This window comes from Triturus cristatus, chromosome 11 (assembly GCF_964204655.1).
Source record: "Triturus cristatus chromosome 11, aTriCri1.1, whole genome shotgun sequence".
In the NCBI taxonomy this organism is placed as follows: Eukaryota; Metazoa; Chordata; class Amphibia; order Caudata; family Salamandridae; genus Triturus; species Triturus cristatus.
This window is the reverse complement of record NC_140594.1, coordinates 1,007,499,730-1,007,520,909: the sequence shown is the minus strand read 5'-3', so window position 1 is coordinate 1,007,520,909 and position 21,180 is coordinate 1,007,499,730. Positions and strand designations below refer to the sequence as shown.

The following is a 21,180-nucleotide window of genomic DNA, read 5'->3' as shown; positions in this document are numbered from 1 at the left end:
TCATGTAGCAAATGATTCGCCCTTTTCCTATGCTAATGTTGGGGATAAACCCTGCATGAGCTATTTTACTGGTAAACTTAATCATTCAGGAATGTGGCGAGTGTAAAGCATCTGGAGGAAAGCTGAAACCCTGAATGTGCAGGGGTTCTACTCAGCCTGCTCAATAGTACAATCCTGATCATTTCACATTACTTAGCACTGCTATGGCCCCGCAGTAGACATCCGACAGACCCCTGCCCCATACTTCCAGAAGGCAGATCAACCAGTTTGATTAGCTGCCTTACCAATGATCAAGGGGGATTCAGCATGGTGGCCATGTGAGAGAGGAGGGGCACATTTCAACTTGTGGAGAGACATAAAGTTTTATCCCCTTCAAATCAGTGTAAAGCCAACATCAGAGATCTTGGACAGGGACGGGGCACCATCCATTCCACCAGGGGTGCCGCAACCTCTATATAAGAGAACATTACTGTTCCATCCTTTTAAATTTGCCATTCTGAAAATCTTTACACATAAACTTTAAATGGACAAAGATGATAATATAAAAAAAGAAAGAATCCTTTGACACAAAACACAAATAATCGCATTCTTCAAACTTCATACTGAAGAAGAAACTAAAACAGTTACTAAAGGAACAGTTAAAAAAAAAAAAAAAGATAGGCTACCATGTAAGAACATCCCAGATGCATCAGTTAGGGGAAACTGCAGATCTGGGATTAATGCAGAAAAGTAAGTGTGTGTGTGGGTGTGTGCGTGTGTGTGTGTGTGTGCTTGCATGCGTGCGTGTGTGTGTGTGCATGCGCACTGAAAACAGATGCAGACTCAAAGAAGATCATATACATAATCTTTGTGAAAAAAGAGGGGTATGATGTGTTTTGTTTTTTTTGTCACAAGCTATGTTCAAAGCATTGGAATGACATTCTCCCAATCTGTGTAGTTTACAAAAATACTGTGTAGTTTCCAAAATATATTTTAAAGTATTTTATATTCTACAACGTGTAAATATCTTTTATAGGTACTTTAAAAAACATTTTTTGTTTTTTTATTTGTGAATCTTACAGCTTTTGCGTGGAAGAGCAGATATGAAATCCACAACATTAATACAAATCCAGCACAATAGTGTGCAAACATCCCAGGTTGGTGCCGTATGGTTGATGACAATGCAAATGTTCATATATTAAAGTTGCTGTATTTACGCCTTGAACTAGTGCATAAAATAGGATGAGTTCATGTGGGAGGTCTGCACTCACAAATAAGGCTGAACCAGCGCCTTGAGACCCTCACGGGTATGTAGTGCGCTTTACAAATTTCATGATTGATTGATAGATTGAACCTTACTGTTCCTCCCTCCTAACTGAATATAATGGTAAAACGCAAACTTATCCATCAATCAACAAATCCTGCAGGCTCCTCTTAATTCCCTCTCACTTGGGCTTACCATTCCCCCACATCTACCTACCCGCCTTCCCCCTACATAGCAGTTTTTACTACTTTGTTTCACACCCCTGCAACGTATAGGTTGTTGTTCCTGAACCTATAGGTCCTTCTACACCATCCTGGTCATACCATTATCTGTTAAATATCTGTCAGGAAGTGAGGTTGGAGATGCTGCTTATCATTAAGCCTTGTTTGAGTGTGAAGAAACAGTACTTTGAAGCCATCCTACCTTTCACCAATGATCGTCTGGTACTCATTGCAGAGAGTTGGTACTGACTGGATTCAGGCTAAATGTACGTGAAGACTGTACTGTGCAGCACAGCACCAGCAGTGAACCGCGGTTCCCAGGAAGTTACACACTTTTGCATTTCTAGCCAGTCGGCAACCATCTTGAATCTTCTTGTATAGGTTTCCTTGTGGTGCAGGGTGTCCTTACTAGGCAATCATCCTCCAATATTGCTGCCACTAGGATCTCACTACATGGATGTTGGATTTCAACTGCTTTCTAAAAGATTGCACTTTGGGTATTTTAGATGACAGAGGGGTATTATGAAGTTGCCTGTGACTGAAATCAAACTATGAACTATTTCTTGAACAATTATTTTTTATATTAACTTCTGTGTTACAATTATCTGCATTCCTAAGACTGGGGTTCTATGTTCTGCGAAGAGTTCCTGTGTTATTCTCTATATAGGAAGAGATGTGAGCGCACATATATTTTCAAGCTATTCCTGCTTATTTGTGTTAAGCTTCCAGAAGCATAGACAGTTGGTTATACAGTGACATTGATGAGCTATAGCTATTCACAATCATATTTACATTTAGAAATCCAATGACAAGTTACTTAAGACATCTCTTTATCTTGTAGAGATGAACTATAACCAGCAGACCTCTTTGACCCTAGATGAAACGCTACAAGGTATGGGGTCATGTGTCTATGTTTTCTCTCTTGTTCCATTCCACTTTCCTTGCTTCTACCGCTGTCCCTCATATTTTACCATATATGGTCATTGGCAGGGATTGTGAAAGATGGGAAAGAACATCGGATTGGGTCCTGCACACAAGAATGGGCAAACCTGATAATATCCTGGACCTACCAGCCCACTTTCACATCCTGAAAGTGTCTGACTTTCCACATCCTGGAACTACCCTTCAATCCTTACATATCCTTAATTTATCCGTGAATCTTCCCTTTCCTAGACCTATTGACTCAGTTCTCCACATTATGGACGGAGCAGCCTAGATCTACTGGTCTGACTTTCAACATCCTGGACCTCCTGGTTTTCCCTTGCCCATCAGAACCTATTTCTCTTCCATCATGTCAACCATCCCACCAGGCAGTTCCTCCATGCGTCCTCATCTTATCCTGTACATGAATGGTAGTGGAGCAGGACTACATTGTCTTCAAACCTTTATGTCATTGACAGTGTTAATAGACTATGGGGCCGATTTCGATGTCGAGCAGAATTGCTTTCGCCCGACGCCGACTCGGTCCTGGGACCGACCTTCCTCTAGTCGGCTGTCCTGACCACCTCATTAGGATGCAACTGAACACTGTTCGCTCGCATTCCTGCATTTCCCTATGGGAGTATGCATTACCCCTGTAAACCGGCCATAATACATGCTCCCATAGGGAAATGGGAGGTGCAGTTCATCCCTGAACCCCGTGGCAGGCACCTCATGGGTATCAACAGGGGGGCAGTTCATCCCTGCACCCCGTGGCAGGCACCTCAGGGGTATCAACATGCTCAAAACCGGAGTCCACAAGCATAAGGGGGCCCCCAAGCACGCTTTCTGACATGGTTTCCATGTCAGACAGGCCGGCATGGAAACCATGCTGGAAACCATGCATCGTAATCTCAAGGACGGAAAGGCCCGCCATCGAGTTTACTGGCCGGCTTCTGACTGGACGACAGGCTCCTGGAGCCTGTCAGAAGCCAGCCGGAATGACCGGCCGGTTTACTTTCTTGACGCCCAAATCATAATTAGGCGGCCAGAAAGTAAACCGAGTGGCCCATTACAATGCGGCCCTGATGGCTCCGTTTACAGCCTGCATCGTAATCGACCCCTATATGTTGAAATAACTGCAGTCTTTTTTTGATTTGCTTCCCAGCACTCTGTGTACAGCTGGACAGCAGGAACTAAATCTCAGCTCGAAAATAAATCGATGCACAGGGGTCTCTTCAAAATGCCCTTGAGTCAGGCCTCAGACACTAAAGACGGACAATGTTCCTGGGCTTCCCATGGTTTTAAGGTTAAGATCCACTGACTCCAAGCATTCTGACTCATGACGTGTATTCGAGGATGGTAATATTGTACTGATACCCACGGAATTACCGTCACAAATCCAGTGCTTTGGCGCCGCGCCCTACAACCAGACCCTGATCCAAGCTCAGCTACATCCCGGGGTGGAGTCCTTGCTACATCGGCCTCTTGAGCCCCTACATGGCCCGTCCCACTTAAAACAATCCCCTGCAACAGGGCAGCGGCGATTACACTATGAACACAGTGTTCCTGTTTTCTTAGCAAGCACAGTTCACACTTAAGGCGACTTGATAAGAAATCCTCTTAAAAAAAAAAATACAAAAATAACAATATTGTACCTGTTGATGCAGCTGCTTCGCTCCCATCTTCGTTTATCTCAATGGAGACTTTCTGGACGATTTTAGAAACATATATGTCCGCAGGTTCTAAAGAGAAAGCAAACATAACGTGTAGAGTGATTGAATATATAATTTCAAAATCACTTCTGGACGTGGCCGCACCTTGGCTATAAGTGCCTCATGCTTTAGGCAGAGTGGCAATTTCAGCAGTGAATTTATGATGTGGCGGAATTTATGTATGTACATTGAGCAAATAAAATGGAGTAGGGTGACATGCAAGTAGTGTAAAGGTGGTTTCATAATGGCGTCGTCAAAGCTGGGAGAAATTCCATTTGGCCGGTTGTAAATGGAATCAACCGCCACCTACTATTAGAAGCGGAAACCAATCTAGTGAAGTTCCATAAAGCTGTAAAAACATGCCCTTTCCACATTATCAGCAATTTTTTACGAGGAATTGTGATATTTTGATTGTTCTTATGCATCCCAAGCGTCAAGATGGATTTGAGTGTATGCTGTACTTTTTAAATTCAAATAAAAAAATACAGGATCCAGTTCCAATATATAGGTTTTAATTTTCTATGCCCCGCGAAAAAAATGTAATTAAAAATAGGCACTCAATCTAATGCAGCTATTAAACATTAACCTCCTCGCCCATCAACAGGAAAATGGAATCAATTGGAATTTTCTCCAAGACAGTTAATTGGATTTCCAAAAATATGTAAGCCAAGATTTTCATCCAGCACAAAACCATTTTTCACTGGTCAAATTAAATTTCACTAAGGAATACTGTGCACGGCTAAAATGACTTGAAAAAAACCTGCTCATGAAGATAAGGCAGACAGAGTGGGTTTGCAACATGCACACTTTCTCTCTCCGCCAAGACTTATTACTACTATTTTCGTCTTTTTCTAAGCTTAGACTACCAATACACAGTGTGTCTGCTCTGGCATAACACTGAATGAAGTTTGCTCACATTATACCGCTTATTTTGCAAGGAAGGTTTGACATTATATTTTTATTTTTTATTAGAGTTGTTATATTTAAAAATGTGCTAAGCTGGTTTTCCCAGTATTTTAGGCAGGAAGGTTTTAAACAGTTCACAACACTCAACATGCACACTTTTACCAAGATATAAGTAACCTAGTTTCGGTATTCAAACACGAATGTGTAAACAAAGCCATTTCTTTGTGCGAAAGCTATCTGCCTGCAGGTATCATCAGCAGCTTTTTGAAAATTCAGCTGTGTCATCAGTGCAGCCACAGAGCAAACCATCATGACTGTAGAAGCTGTGCCTACTTGTTCCTTGTGCTGTTCCTAGTGGACTTGAAAATCCTTTCTCCATGTTTTATTACAACATTCAAAAGCAGGGTCTATCCTTTGCTGGTTAGTGGTCCATCCAAAATGTGGTGCACATTTATCAAAGAGTTGTGTCACCCTTGCACCATGCTACAGGGCCCAAGATCACCATAACTACTAAGTTAGATGTATCAAGCCATGCAAGGCCACCTTGCGTGGCCCTGAGTGACTTGATAAATCTAGAGTAACGAAAGCAACGCAGTGCAAATCGCTGTGTTGCCTTACTCTGCCTTAGGGAGGCATTCCATGAGTGGAGCATGGATGTTCCCATGTGCCCAACTATGGATTATGGCGCATTCTCAGATTTACCATTACTGGTAGACCTGGGAATGTAGCAAAATACTACGCCTTCCCCAGTGAGGCATAACTAGGAGAAATATTTTTATTTCTCCTCATTTTTCCTCTTTCTATGTGCTTTGCATACTGCCGCACAGATAGAAAGAAGAAAATGCCTTAGTGGGTGTTTTTTGGTGCAGGAATGTCTATCTTCCGGCACAAAAACAATCCTGCTTACAATGCAGGCACCCTTGCACTATGGTGCAAAGGGTAGCTGCTTTGGCGCTAGGCAGCACGTTGTGCTCCAGCGCAAGGAAAACACAGGAATCTATTGTATAATGTCAAACACAGTGAATTTCTGCCCATTCCCTTTAACACAGCGCAGCAAGGTAGCTTGCTGGGAGATTTCTTGGTGAATGTACCACTGGAAGTCTAGTAATAATAAAGTTTGTCTACCTCTCGCTCATACTAGACTACATGGTGAATGATACCTGGCGCTAGTGGAGTGCAGTCACAGAGTAAAGGTCTTGTACCTGTACACTTGGGAGAGATAAAACGTGTACTGATCCCTCTCCTGTAAAATATGGGCAGCCCTTCATAGCAGGGGTCCTTGCATTCTCCATAGAGCCTGATGTGTTGTGCGTTATTTGTGGTTTGTTTTACATATGTATGATCCCAAGGCACCATCTGAAGGGTGGATGGTATCCAGGGAAAAAATATTTAAACATGGTGGTTCCCCTTCGGTTTTCCCTTAGCAACCCATGGACTTGGCTACTGCATCTATTTGGTTCCCTGGTCCCTGACCTAAAACATGGTGTTTGGCGAGTTGGGGAAATTTAAATTTGCTCAATGACAAATCAATGTGTCCCTTTATGTTTACAGCTGTACCTGAGAACCCTTCCTGTGTTGTGCTGAGCACTGCCTTACAGTCTTGAAGATCTGAGTTGTACCTGAGTGCTCGAGGCCTAAAACCCCTCTTTAAGGCAGAAGTTATGAAAACAATTTCAGAGACGCTATTATTCTGTTTCAAGGGCACTTCTCCAAAAGCTGTGGCTCACATTACAACATTTGTCAGCCTGACCATTAAACTCTGGGAGGAAAGTTCACAAACTGTTCATGTGGATCTGGATTGGGGATGACAGTTTTAGCTCGCCTTGTCTTTTCATCCTTTTACAGCTATATATTTTATGAATGTATGACGTTACAACGCATACATTTACAACGCATGCCTTTACAACGCAGTTTTTACATGGCAACATCCTTTACAGTGCATACATTCACATTGCATGCAAATACAACTCATTTTTTAAAACTACATTTACAACGCATTCCATTACATCGCATTATACCTTTACAATGCATACCATTAAATTGCATCTAAGGTAAGTATTGGATAGTGTAGGGGTAAAAATTACTATTCTACCTCCAGAGAGTGCAACAGTAGGGTAAGTGTTGGAAAGTGAAAGGGTAAAAATTACTATTCTAATTCCAGGGGGAGCAACAGTAGGGTAAGTGTTGGATAGTGTAGGGGTACTATGCGTTGTAATGGTATGCGTTGTAATGACATGCGATGTAATGCCTGCGTTGTAGTGACATGCGTTGTAGTGTCATGGGTTGTAGTGTCATGCGTTGCAGTGACATGCAATGTAATGGCTGCGTTGTAGTGACAGGCGTTGTAAAGGATGCTGCGATGTAATGACTGCATTGTTAATGTAGTGCGATGTAATGACTGCGTTGTAAAGGTTGTTTCCCATATTTTATATATTCATATTCTACTTTTATTGTACATTATTGTACACAGTTTTAATGGCACAACTACACATTCTGTATCACTTTTTTACCTGTCTGGTAGTGGATATCCAGGGAATACCCAAACCCTCCATTAGTTGACATCAGTGGCTCACCCTGCCTTCTCTGTGCACTACAAAAGCCTTTGAATATGTAGTCTGGCCTGAAAGCTCAATTTTACTGCAGAACCCCAAAGGAGGGCATCTACGGGTACCCTTTCAACCAATAACCTGTACTTTGTTTGGACTTTAAGGAAAATCTGTGCATCAGCCCCTCTCCCTCTCTGTGGATGGGACTAAATGTTAAGAGCTGTAGAAGCCAGTGCCTGTGACCTGGTGAGAGTGAACTGAACTGCTGAAAGGGAAAGAGCTGACCCCTTCACAAGAGGATTGACTGCCATATCTTTCTACAATTGCTCTAAAGCAACGTGGTACTACATGCTCTTAGCTTTCCACGGGCTGCAATTAGGCTTATGTCCAGCTGCGATTAACTTTTATGGTTAAATTTGGGTCATTGGGGTAATATGAAATTGTTTTTTCATATAGATCCGTCAAAAGTGTCTGTTATTTAACTTTGTTTTCATTATGTACTGTTTGTGTTACATTTTTTGATGGAATTTTTTTAAGGTGTTTGTTTGACTTTTATGGTTTTCTTGTGAAAACCGAGTAACGTTGATGATGATGATGACTGCCATGCCCAAATGACTGAAGCCTTGTGAAGGGCACCTTGATAGGGTGAGACACCCAGACATCATCAGTTCAACTTTATTAATGTTTAGACACTTGTCTTTAAAACATACATTTTTAAAACAGAAAAATAAATAAAAATAGGACAACAAGGGAACAACAAAGGCCTTGAAGACTAGCGGGCTAAAACTGATGGTAGAAGCAACTGAGCAGCCATCGATTCCGTATGTGAAGGGGTCTGCGCCAGCTCTGGGATTAGTATTACCCTGCATAGACCTCAACATGCCGGTATCACCCCTGCTATGAGGAGAATTAGAGTTTCAGAGGCACAGAGAGGGGTTTTGTCTTCATACCAATCCTTGGAATACTGATCCAGTTGCTGCAACTGGTCATTTTGATTTCAGAACCTTTAGAAATCACTATCATGTGTCATTTTGGAGATATCACTATGGGAAATAACAGTGGCTTCACTAGGTCCAACTGGTAGAATCTGTGAGTCAATCACCGGCTGCCATGGTCAATTCTCCACTTTTGAAGTACAGACAACTGAGGATGGGTCACACTGAGGGACTTCTCTGTGGGTGCTAAACTCAATTCCAGCCCTGGTCGCACTTTATTGATTTGAGTTCAGTTAATTATCTAAGTCCTCACTTTGTTTTCCCTCGGCCCTAGAACTGCTCCCTTTGAACCAACCAACTACTTTATCCCTGCTGGATCAGTTACCTAGACTTGCAGACATTGGATGACCTGAAGCTTGGCACTCTGAGCATTCTTTACAGACTTGGGTGGTTCCCCTGTTTCAGATGAGGTGGTAGGTTTTAGAGGTTCGTAGATTGTTTTGCTGGAAACTCAGCCACAGAGCCTCGCGGCAAGCTTAAAAATACCGCAAGTGTTCAACAACCCAAGTTCTGCCAGCAGAAATGGTGTAGGCCTTTTAGAAGGAGTTGAGGAGATGGGGGTTTTGCTCACAGATGGAATATAGTGAAGTGTGGAGATATGGAATATGGTCTCAGTATGTAGTGTTAACCCCATTTCACATTGCTGACCTGCCTTTTCACCATGTAGTCACACTGACTCATTACATCTTTTAGAAGTCAAGAAGAGTAGCTCGTTATTAATAAACTGTTGAAAGCAACAACCATGTCTTTGGGCAAAGACAGTAAACTGAATTTCAGTACCTGTTATTCCACTCAGGTCACAACCATGATTAAATATCTCAGTTACATTTAGCGTGGGCAGTGATTTCTTCAAGTCTAGTTTGTGTTCTATTTTGAATCTAGAAAACATAAATCAAGGAGCCTCGTTAGATATACCTTTTGATTGCTGTCTCATAGTCTAAATGCAAGTGTTTCTCTCTAGGCCATTATTTACAATTATATAACTAGACATTCTACATTGAGAACTTTGAAATTACAAGATCAAGAGTGTCTAAAGAAGGTCCACGAGGGTCAGATCTTAAGATAGTCACATAAAATGATGAATGTAATCAATAATGAATTAAACAAATATGCACCTTAAACATACACACGAGTATCTGGTGTTAGTTCTGCACTGAATACAGTCTAAGTCTATGTGCATATAGTATTCACTAGACCCAGGCAAAATTTCTATTATGCTGATGTAATGTAGGGAATTTTGTGATACTCTTGTACCATGAAATTTTGGAAATGGTGCCATTACATTACCTAGTGCATTTACATTGCAATAAGATTTTAGCACAGGAGCATGGAAGCAAGACAAATGACCAGAAATTGAGTGACTGTTGTTCAGGTGGCTCTAACTTTTGTATGGGAAGAAGGAAGGGAGTATTTATCGAGTAATATTTGCAGAATTTTGCAAAGGCAAATTACATGAATTTTGCAACCCCCTAATATTTACATCAAGTGGTAATATGTCCATTTCAGTACTCTTTTGTATGGGTAATGTACACAATATATGCATTAGGCATTTTGCTTGCTTTCTTGTTTGCTTACTGTTTCTTGTGGGCATTTCTTGTTTGCTTACTGTTGCTTGATCTCGTGTCAATGCTTGCGACCCATTCCTACATCCATGCTCTAAAAATGTGGGGCTTGATTTAATAGAAAGAGACATTTACTCCCTTGGGTTTCCTTTTACGTTTTAGGTATATTTAAGATTTCCAGGAAAACGCCTAGGAAGCAAAGACTATCATATGTCTCCAGGGGCTGTATTACACAAGGTGCCCAGGGGGTGCAGCAGGAGTTTGCGCCCCTTTGCAAGCTCCTGGGGCACTTTGGTATTGCAGAAGGGGTTGCAGACGCGTATGCGTCCTGTTCTGTAATACCGATAGAGCTGGCACACATAGAGCGCCAGCACTATCTTCAGGGGGCGTTCCCACATTTGCATGGGGCGTGCCCCATGCAAATGAGGGAATCACTTTGCCGAGGCAAAGAAGCTGTCAGGAGGTGCAATGGCAGTCCTCTGGCGGGGGGAAGGGGCACAGACAGTCATGACTGCACCCACTTAGAAGGGGATCTCTAACTCCTTTTAAAAGTGAAGGCAGGTGTTCCCTGCACTGTGAAAACATGGAGTGGCTTTAAAGCAGCTGCTCCGTTTTTCACAGGAATGTGCTGCTGACCCAAGGGCAGCATGAGTTTGTGGCTGCCATGAGGGTAGCACATTCACCATGATGCGGTGGATTTTCCTGGATTGTGCTGGGTGCACCTTTTGAAAGGTGCTTCTTGCGCAATCTAGGAAAATGAGCTGCATCTGTAATATGTCCCGGAGTGTACACACATGTGAAGGTTTTTTAACATGCTGTAAAATACATAGTGCACATTTACACATGGGGAAATGCCTTGCATGAATACAAATATATTCTTCCCTGTGGAGAAACCCCTTCCACTAAACCCCCTCCAATTTTGGAGATGTCCGATTCCCTTTCATTTCCTGGAAACTGATTTACTCCTTTCCATTACAGGAGTAAATATTCAACATTATATCCTGTGCCTAAGAAAAGCTTTGTGGGTGTGAATATTGTGGCATTGCATGTTCTTGGGCACTCTTCTGATACTTCCTTTGCTGGTAGCACTTGAAGTACTTGAAGTGCCAACCTTTGATGTCCACATAATTATCGTGTAGATGATGTACACATGGTGGCCGCTTGTTCATTGGTACCTTCTGGCGTATTTCATCTATTAGCAACACCTAACATATTTCAAACATAAGTGCATTAACGAGTTCAGTGGTGGGACTTTTGCACATTAGTGAAAAATAATGTTTGTATTAGAGAAATATTTGTGTTTTGAGTGAGCTAGAATTTTGACATCTTAAGGTTATTATGATAATGAGTCAAATACAATATAAGTAATGTGTCCAAAACGTAGACCACATTTCATGAGTCAGCAAGTTATTAATGAATCAAAACATATTGGGAATCTGAGGGAATTGACATAGGAGTGCCAGTTTATACCAGGATACATGTCAAGAAGAGCAAAGTATGTGACTCCTATTCGGCTCTTCTGCCTTTTGGCTAGGTTTGCGCTTCAGAAATACCATATACATACATACATACAATCAAATAGAGCCGGAAACCGCTTTAATCATTATTTTCAAGAAGGAGACTTTTTATGGACTAAGAAGAAAAACATGGGCTAAGAAATGGGGCTTTTTAGCCTAAGAATAATTACACAGGTCCAGTAAAAGAGAAAGGGGAATAGAATCCTCCAAGAATTGTTGGTGCTATATCAAGTCCGCGTGGATTTAAGAAGACAGAGATAAGCTGCTCAAATCGATGCAAATCATAGGTATAAACTGTCCACCATCTGGCATATTTTGAAATTTACTAGCACAGAGCTTAGAATGATGTCCAGTAATCTTGCAGAGTTTGTTTGGAAAGGTTTGAAAAAAGGAATTCCATTATCTTACTCTTTTTTACAGGAAAAGTAGGACTATGGAATTCCTAATGCCTAGCCCAGGGGTCTCCAACGAGTAGCTCGGGAGCTACTGGTAGCTCGCCAGTACCCTCAAAGTAGCTCTCAGAGGTGAAGTCAATCCCAGTATCTCATTCAGAGAGTCTATGCAGAGACTCTAAGCATATTAAAAAAGGCAGCACTTCTCATCTGAAGATCTTTAGCCAACCCGCATACGGTAGGGACTCATATTAACAATCAAACACGCACGGTGTCTGCCTATTGAGTCTGCCAGTCACCTTTATCCAGTCTCGGACTAAGTCACACGGTGGTTGGCCATGTGGTAGTCCCCTGCTTTATCAATTTCACCATGTGTGTGAACAGTGGGCCATAAATGAAGAGTGGCAGTGGTAGCCTGAGCAGTAATCATTGCTGACCCACTAAAGTGTGGGACTGCAGGAGTCAGAGTGAAAATGTTTCAGTTGGGTGCATGAGCAGCCAAGGGTTGAGGAAAGCTATGATCCTGCGCAGAGAAAATGAAGAGCCTTATCTGCATTCATCTATGTGTGCGTCCATTATAAACACTGTTGCTTCCTGTAAGATACACCTGGTATCAAGGACTACCAAATGGGTATGCTAGCCCCCATCATATGGGTTTTGTCTGTGGCACAAGTGTGTCAGTTCATGGCATAATAGTGCCAATGACATAATTATGACCATCCTTTACTATTTTGGGTATTCGTTGTCTAGTTATAGTATACCGTCAGCCATCAGTGACATATTAAGAGCATGACTACACTATATTTAGGTGTCCCTGATATAATTTTGGCTGCCTCTTGCATAATAATGACCATGACTAATGATATGGTGGCCATCCTGGTCTTTATGGTGTCCAGACTTGGCACAATTTATACTGGTGGGCATTATTGGCATTATACAGTCGTCCTTGGTGCTATGGTGCCATGGATTATGACTAATACCTGAGCATTTGAAGCAGTGTGTCCATGTTGTGAGGCATTTGTAAAGGTGAGTGCCTGTTTAAAATGACTAGCTGATGTTTGGAAACTATGTATTTCCTAAAAATGAAAACGTGTATTTGAAAGGCATTTTTTTCAAACAAGGGTTTTCTTCACGAAAATGTAGTTTGTTTGCCCAAAATGGAAAGTGGTGATAGAAAAATCTGTGTATTTTCAGAAATTGATATGCTGGTGGAGACAAAAGGTTGCAATTCCAAAAGACATTTAAAGTTGAATTTGAAAGATAAGTCAAGCTGAATTGAGGAGACCTATTGCGGTGGTTATGTCCTGTGTGACCCCTGGCCTAGCCAAACCATCAGGAGGTTAAAAAGTCCTTTGTAAAAGGTGTGGCATTTAAATTTTTTGGGGAAGATAATTTAAGGGCTAAGCAGTGGAGATCTTGCTGCCTTTTTAAAAATGATTACCTTCCTATCACTGCTCAGGAGACACCTATTAAATCGGGGAGTTTGGGGGGTGCGTAGTTTGGGCATCATTTTCACAGAGCAACTTGAGGTTAATTATATTAAAGTTTTACTTGCATTCTCAGACCTGCTAACTCAAATGTCATCGTTGTGTGTCTTCACGTTTCAGCATTCTTACCACTCCATGAAGTGACATTATAATACGGTGAACGCCAAGGTGACCTGGAAACCATTATACAAAGTCGGTTGTGTGAAGCTAGTGAAGCCTTCTTAAGTCATTGATGGTTTTAAAACCTCACCAGGAGATAATGGCGGCCTCAAACCTCAGAGGGTAGCTGCTGCTTTAGCTACAAGTTCTCCACCCTTCCAGGGCCCCCTTCTTCCTTCTGCATGGTGGCATCACAAGTTGAATATTTTTGTAAGGATGGCAGGGTTGCATTCTGGATAAAGGCGTACAAGTTATTGTTCGTGCTCTCGTGCTGATGTGAACTAAGGATCGTATTATGTGATATGGGGTTCTTTACATAATAGGTAAGCAGCAGTCTGAGCCAGTGTCAGGCCAAAAAGCACTGCACCTGGATAGGACCTACATTGACCACCCTTTCAAGGCAGTCCTCTAGTATAAATTAAATATACAGTAGGGCAGCCTCTGTGCCCTGCCATCCTGCCTAGTGCCAGATTCATGTGGTGATCAGATGCCAGGGTACCACAGGACATAACATGTAAGTTGTTTAATGTTGGGATATAACATCCCGTCGACCAATGAACATGTATTGCAACATATTTGAAGAAGTAAGAGAAATAACATGTTCTTCTCCGGAAGATGCACCCCTCGAGGGCATGAGATGTGATCAGCAGACATCTGTGCTTCTTTTCTAGCAAGCAGCACTGTACCAATATCAGACTTATGCCCATTTGTCATTGAGAGTTACTGCAGTCCTGTAGTTCAAATTAAACATACCATGGAATTCTCCCTCTAAGGTGTATTTTAGCCTTTGACACCATGTATGTTTATATGATTTCTTAAATGAAAAATTGAATTTATAAATGCTTTGTGTTGTAATCAAAGTTGACATTGGAGATGTTGCGTCCCTGCCATAGTACTGTATAAATGAAAGTGTCTTTTGACAAACATTCCTGCAGGTCTTGGATTAATGCTCTTAAAGATGGTTGAACTTTGTCGAGTGATTGATGTGCTTCACTGGCTGAAAATGCAGTGTTTTATCTGCAAGCACCTTTGACTGTAGCATTTTTCTGTGCCGCCCTTCGACCCATTGAAGCTAATGAGAGCGATTTCCTCTTTGTCAATATGCACACCCCTGACTTCTCCCTGTCCTGGATTCTGTAGTGAATTGTGAATTTCATTGATGAAGGCTTGTACGTGCAGTTCACCACAGCTAATGTGGATTTTACATTTGTGTGCAGAACAAATGCTTCCCTCCCAAGGCTAGCTATATATATATATATATATATATATATATATATATATATATATGTATATATATATGCTGCAGCATGACGTAAAGACTTCGCTGAACTAATTGTTCTCATCTGCATATATGTGAAGGGTATGAGAGCCTCGTACAAGCTTCTTTATTTTAGTGTCTATATCACTGATACTCACCAGAGCATATTATATATAAATATATATATATGTGAAGAAAAGGTTACCCAACGCTCAAGAGGCACTCGCAGGAGGTCCGTTTCCAACCGGTGAAGAGCTCAAGGTTGCCGCGTCACCTGACGGGTTTCGGGCTACGCCCTTTCTCAAAGGTATGCTGCACATCAAACACCAACAAGTGGAGCCCAGTATATTCCCTCGTTTTATTCGTTTTCAGCATGATTACACTCAGGTGAGTAAAATCCGCAAGCATTCTGGGACTGGAAGTCCATCATAGAACCCATGTGGGCTGGTGGTGTCTCACAAGTACAGTTCTTAACAACACGGCTTCCACACAAGCATCTTTACCGCTCCTCCTGCTCCGCTGACCGCTATTGGCTTCAACAGCGGCGGATCCGCATCACGCAGTGGTGCCTCTCCCGACCTGGGTCAGGCCGTATTAATGTGAAGAAAAGGTTACCCAACGCTCGAGAGGCACTCGCAGGAGGTCCGTTTCCAACCGGTGAAGAGCTCAAGGTTGCCGCGTCACCTGACGCGTTTCGGGCTACGCCCTTTCTCAAAGGTATGCTGCACATCAAACACCAACAAGTGGAGCCCAGTATATTCCCTCGTTTTATTCGTTTTCAGCATGATTACACTCAGGTGAGTAAAATCCGCAAGCATTCTGGGACTGGAAGTCCATCATAGAACCCATGTGGGCTGGTGGTGTCTCACAAGTACAGTTCTTAACAACACGGCTTCCACACAAGCATCTTTACCGCTCCTCCTGCTCCGCTGACCGCTATTGGCTTCAACAGCGGCGGATCCGCATCACGCAGTGGTGCCTCTCCCGACCTGGGTCAGGCCGTATTAATGTGAAGAAAAGGTTACCCAACGCTCGAGAGGCACTCGCAGGAGGTCCGTTTCCAACCGGTGAAGAGCTATATATATATATATATATTCACTGAATAAACCATAGGTTTCACACACGTTATAGTTCGGAATTAGCATTTAAAAAACCTTGCAAATTCAGTGAAAAAACTATAGGTTTCACACATGTTATAGTTAGCTGGACATTTCACTCGTGAAAAACCATTGAAATTCCACCGTTATAGTTAGTGCAGGCAACTATAACTCACGCGACCGCAATCCTCTGCTGATGCTAATACTGTATTTAGACACTTATTTGCCCATGTCTTCTTCCATTAAATTTTAGCTATACATATATTACAAATATTTTTTTTTCATAAAGACACATATGTCATATGTGCCCACGTTACGCTGGATGGGCCATGTACGCACGATGCGCTTCGCGCACCGTCCGCACACGGAGGACATATTATGCGCTTCGTTGTGAAAGGTTATCTATTAAATGTTTAATTCGTATATAAGACATGCGCAAAAGCTGCCCTACGGGCACCTTTTGCACACGGGGGGGGGGAAAAATGTGGCTTTTTTTTTTTTGACCTTACGCGTACGGTAAGCACAATCGGCGTTTAAAAAAAAAAAATAATAATAATTTTTGGGCCTTGGGGGTTCTTTTGGAACACCCTAACCAAGGCTGGGTGGTTAGGAGCTGTCTAGCCTGCCCCTTTTCATGTTATCCAACTTTGCTTTTCCTCCCCCCCTCAGAGTGCGAGAGAGAAAATGGCGGCCGACACTTCCTGGTTTCGACCGATTCAAATGTTTACTAAGATCTAACAGCCAATCAGAATCGCACTCGCGCACGGCACCGTACGCGTACGGTAAGCTTATCATAAGCGCACGGTAAGCGCACGGAGCGCTGCCACAGATATATATATTGATTTAAATGCTATTTTCTCAGGAACTACTGAACAGATTTACACCAAACCTACAAAAGGCACTTCCTTGACCTGTAGACTACCTCTCTGCCAAATTTCACGTAACTCTGTTCAGCCGTTCGGGCTGTAGCTGTGTCTAAAGGTCCTATGGAAAAATGCATGGGGAAAACGTGTTTTGGGACCCCCCTTTTTTCTCAGCCCCCGCTTGACGAATCCCCCCGAGACTTTCAGGGTAGGAACGGAGCGTAGCGCCCCATTAGTTTTGAAACTTTCGCGAGGATTTGTCGACCGGCGCCAAAGTTATTCCAAATAGAATGTTGCGGATTTCCTATGGAAACATGGTCCTAACTATAACTATCTACTGGCGACCGCCAGTAGATAATATATATATATATATATATACTCAGGAAAACGCGCGCTTCCTCCAGCAGCGTCAAATGGGCCACACCAACAGTGCTTTTAACCAGTTCATTTATTAAAACAAACCAAACAGGCATTACGCGTTTCGAGTCCTGCGACTCTTAATCATATGCCACTAGCTGCAATTACGGTAGGTTTGTTAGCTTTTTAAAAACGTAGCTTGTTAAACATTGAGAAGGGACAATTATTCCAGCTTAAAGGAACAGATACATTTTCCAGTGTTCAAAGTTGCTTCACTCATGTATACATTCTTTGTGCAGCGAGGGTAAATTCAATCCTTTCATTATTCTTTAGGTTAATCCTTTACACCCCAAGTGGTTGTTATTCATTGTATTCCTTTGTTGCCACATTAATTTCATTATTAGCTTAGTTTCGGGACTTCATCTCTCACAATGCTTCACATCTGTTCTTAATGTTTTACTGGTTCCCAATGTCGATTTTGGTAAAATTTCACTGATTTCACTGTGTTCCGAGTGCAAACATGCTATAAAAGGAAAGTTCCATACCTCGGTCACAGTTCTCAACAGGGAAATCCCACTACTACCGTATTCTTTAACAGCTCATAGTCCGCCTTTTCAAGGTGATATCAAGCACGAAGTGCAAAGGAACATTCCTCTTGAAATCCTGGCTGCAAAACAATACACATCCCAAGTTCGGGCGGGCCTCACAACGTGGCCCTTCCATCAGAGCTTCGTCCTTGCTCAGTATCGCAGCCGGCTGGCATTCCTTCACAAGTTTCAGCTTCCACACAACTCCTGACATAAAGAATGCCTCAGCCTCTCGGATTCGGGGCCCGGTTGAGGTGTGTCAGACACCTCTTAACTATCCTCAGGAAAACGCGCGCTTCCTCCAGCAGCGTCAAACGGGCCACACCAACAGTGCTTTTAACCAGTTCATTTATTAAAACAAACCATACAGGCATTACGCGTTTCGAGTCCTGCGACTCTTAATCATATGCCACTAGCTGCAATTACGGTAGGTTCGTTAGCTTTTTAAAAACGTAGCTTGTTAAACATTGAGAAGGGACAATTATTCCAGCTTAAAGGAACAGATACATTTTCCAGTGTTCAAAGTTGCATCACTCATTTATACATTCTTTGTGCAGCGAGGGTAAGTACAATGCTTTCATTATTCTTTAGGTTAATCCTTTACACCCCAAGTGGTTGTTATTCATTGTATTCCTTCGTTGCCACATTAATTTCATTATTAGCTTAGTTTCGGGACTTCATCTCCCACAATGCTTCACATCTGTTCTTAATGTTTTACTGGTTCCCAATGTCAATTTTGGTAAAATTTCACTGATTTCACTGTGTTCCGAGTGCAAACATGCTATAAAAGGAAAGTTCCATACCTCGGCCACTTATCATATATATATAATATATATATATATATATATATTATATATATATGATAAGTAACTAGGTAGTTATAGTTAGAACCATGTTTCCATAGGCAAAACGTTTTTTGACTTGGTGCCGTTTGATGAATCTTCACAGAATTTTCCCAAAAAGTGCCCCGAGTGAATCTTGTTGCACATGGAGAGTTATGGGGAGATTCGTCAAGGGGTGCGTGGCTGACCGCTGATCATGGCAGACGCAGCATAGAGGAGCTCCGGAGCCCAGACACACAGATCCTGCAATATCATCGTGTGCCGAGCCCATCATGCTGCATCCGGCGAGCAAAATTGTGTGCAGATCAAAGGCTAGCCACCCAGGTGCCCTGAAGCCGCCATAGCCATTGCACGAAGTGGCAACAGAAACGAGGCATCCACGACGGCTGCCTGTGACAGAACAAGTGAGGCAGAGAACTATGCTGCACCGAAGAAGGCCGGTGAGACCCCCGCTGCAACCCGGGAGGACTAATGAAAAAGGTGCCTAGCCCTTGCAGAAGCCTCCACGGTCCCTGGCCTCACCGGAGAAAAGACCAGAGAGGCGCCGAAGGCCCTAAGCTCCGATGGTTCCCTTAGAGTGCGGGGGGCTTGAATCCACCCGCGCGAGCAGCGGTAACAGAAACGAAGCCTACGCAATGCCTGCCTATGACGAATCAAGTGAGGCTGAGAACTATGCAGTACTGAAACAGGCCAGTGAGACCCGCGCTGTGACCCGTGAAAACAGATGAAAAAGGTGCCTACCTTTTGTAGAAGCCCCCGCTGTCCCCGGACCCACCGAAGGGGAGACTAACGAAGCACTGGAGGCCCTGAGCTCCGACGGTTCCCTTAGTGGGCGGAAGGGATGGAGCCCGCCTGTACGAGCCACTTGGGGCGCTGGGCGCCGTGACGAACTGGCTGATTCTTTACCCCGCAAGGGGCTGCTGAGGGCGGGACTAGGAGACAACTGAGGGCTGGAGAAAGCCCTGGAAACAACTGCAGATAGCGCACGGCTAGAGCGGCATTACAGACCTGCTGATTAGCCTAGTGGAGTCGATCCTGCCAGCGTGCATATTGGGCGACGCTCCGGGCGCAGCAGTTGATGATGCAGGACCCGTCTTGTCTTTCCATACCCAGCCTCGCCTCCAACCCCCCACTCCTCCATAATTAAAAGAGTATGAAGCAGCCAGCGTGGTGCACTGGCATTAGAGGAGGAGAATAGCACCGTGGGACAGACTGGCCTCTGATAAGGTATCCCTGAATTGAGGATACCGCCCGATTGTTATCCTCCCTGGCTCCTCCAGAGTCTGAACATAATTGAATAGGTCATAAATATATCCGGACGCCATAGGGGCAGTCTGAGCGGAACCAGTAGGCGTGAGAGCTGCGGCCTCGCAATGGTTTCACTACAGTGTGCCTGAGATGCCGGCTGTTCCACGGCGCATAGCGGTTGGCAGAAGATCCATGTCTGAGGACATGTACTGCGGTATGGACCATTGAACGACAAACCACTAGCACAAAGGAAACAAGCACGATGAGAGGGGGTTACTGGCCTCACAAGGGCGTAAAGGTGAACACTGCAGTTGACTTCACCGAGGTGTGTGCTTTCATCGCGGCCTGCCACGAGGTGTGGACTCCGGGAGAGGGGGAGAGCCCCATTTAGGCCCCTGGAGCACCAGAAACAGAAAAGCAGCATAAAAGTGAATAAATTCAGTCCGGGCTGCACAATGCCTAGCCTGAACTGAGACTACCTGTATAGTAGTACGCCACAGCACGAACCTACCGCACAGCAACACTGGGGAACTTTGAGTCCATTACCTAGGTCATAGCTTGGATAGCAGTATTGCCTTAACTATCATTTACGACACAGTGACTGCTACAGCTTGAATACCGTTTAAAGCATGAGGGCCCCACCACACTGGGTAACAGCAGATATTTGTGGGCACTTATTGTGAGACATGGGTTGCCCACAAGACAAGCTACAAGAGGCGGCCGCCACAAATTCACAAATTAGACAACCAGGAATTCAATACAAATCCACCGTTGCTTACCTGTATACCACCCACGAATGACATGGAAACCCCGGACAAATTAGACCTGATACTGTGCGAGGTCAAGGAGTCTAGAAGAGCGATAGAACAACAAATCGGCATGCTCACTACCGGCTTCACTCTGCTAAAGGCGTATCATGCTAAACGAGCGGCCACAGTGAAAGATAGCAGCTTAGCTCTGGAATAAATACTACCTCAACTCAAAGAACCCACGTCACAAATTCAGACGCTATAGATGCAAGTTACAGGCCTTCTAGACAGAGTTGAAGATGCAGAGGGAAGAGCCAGATGGAACAATGTACGCGTAATTGGACTCCCGGAACAAAGCGAGGGCACAGACGCCGCAACCTTTATGGAACAGTGGTTCCGAGAACATGTAGCCCCCGATGGATTGTCGGATTTCTTCTGCAATGAAATAGCCAACAGAATCCCCACTGGAAGACCGAAGGTAGGAGCACCACCAAGGCCATTGATAGTCAGGATCCTAA

The 21,180-nt window shown here is 43.5% G+C and overlaps 1 protein-coding gene across 2 annotated transcripts in view; it reads right to left on the bottom strand.

The window, feature by feature from the left end:
* Positions 1-21,180, bottom strand: part of SERPINI2 (serpin family I member 2) — a 100,373-nt gene that overhangs the window by 11,570 nt on the left and 67,623 nt on the right. For both annotated transcript variants that reach the window (XM_085635183.1, XM_085635184.1), the window contains exons 6-7: positions 9,325-9,422; positions 4,041-4,127 (exon numbers count right to left, since the gene is read on the bottom strand). In XM_085635183.1, coding sequence (XP_085491309.1) covers positions 4,041-4,127; positions 9,325-9,422 — 185 coding nt within the window. The remainder of the gene's footprint in view (positions 1-4,040; positions 4,128-9,324; positions 9,423-21,180) is intronic.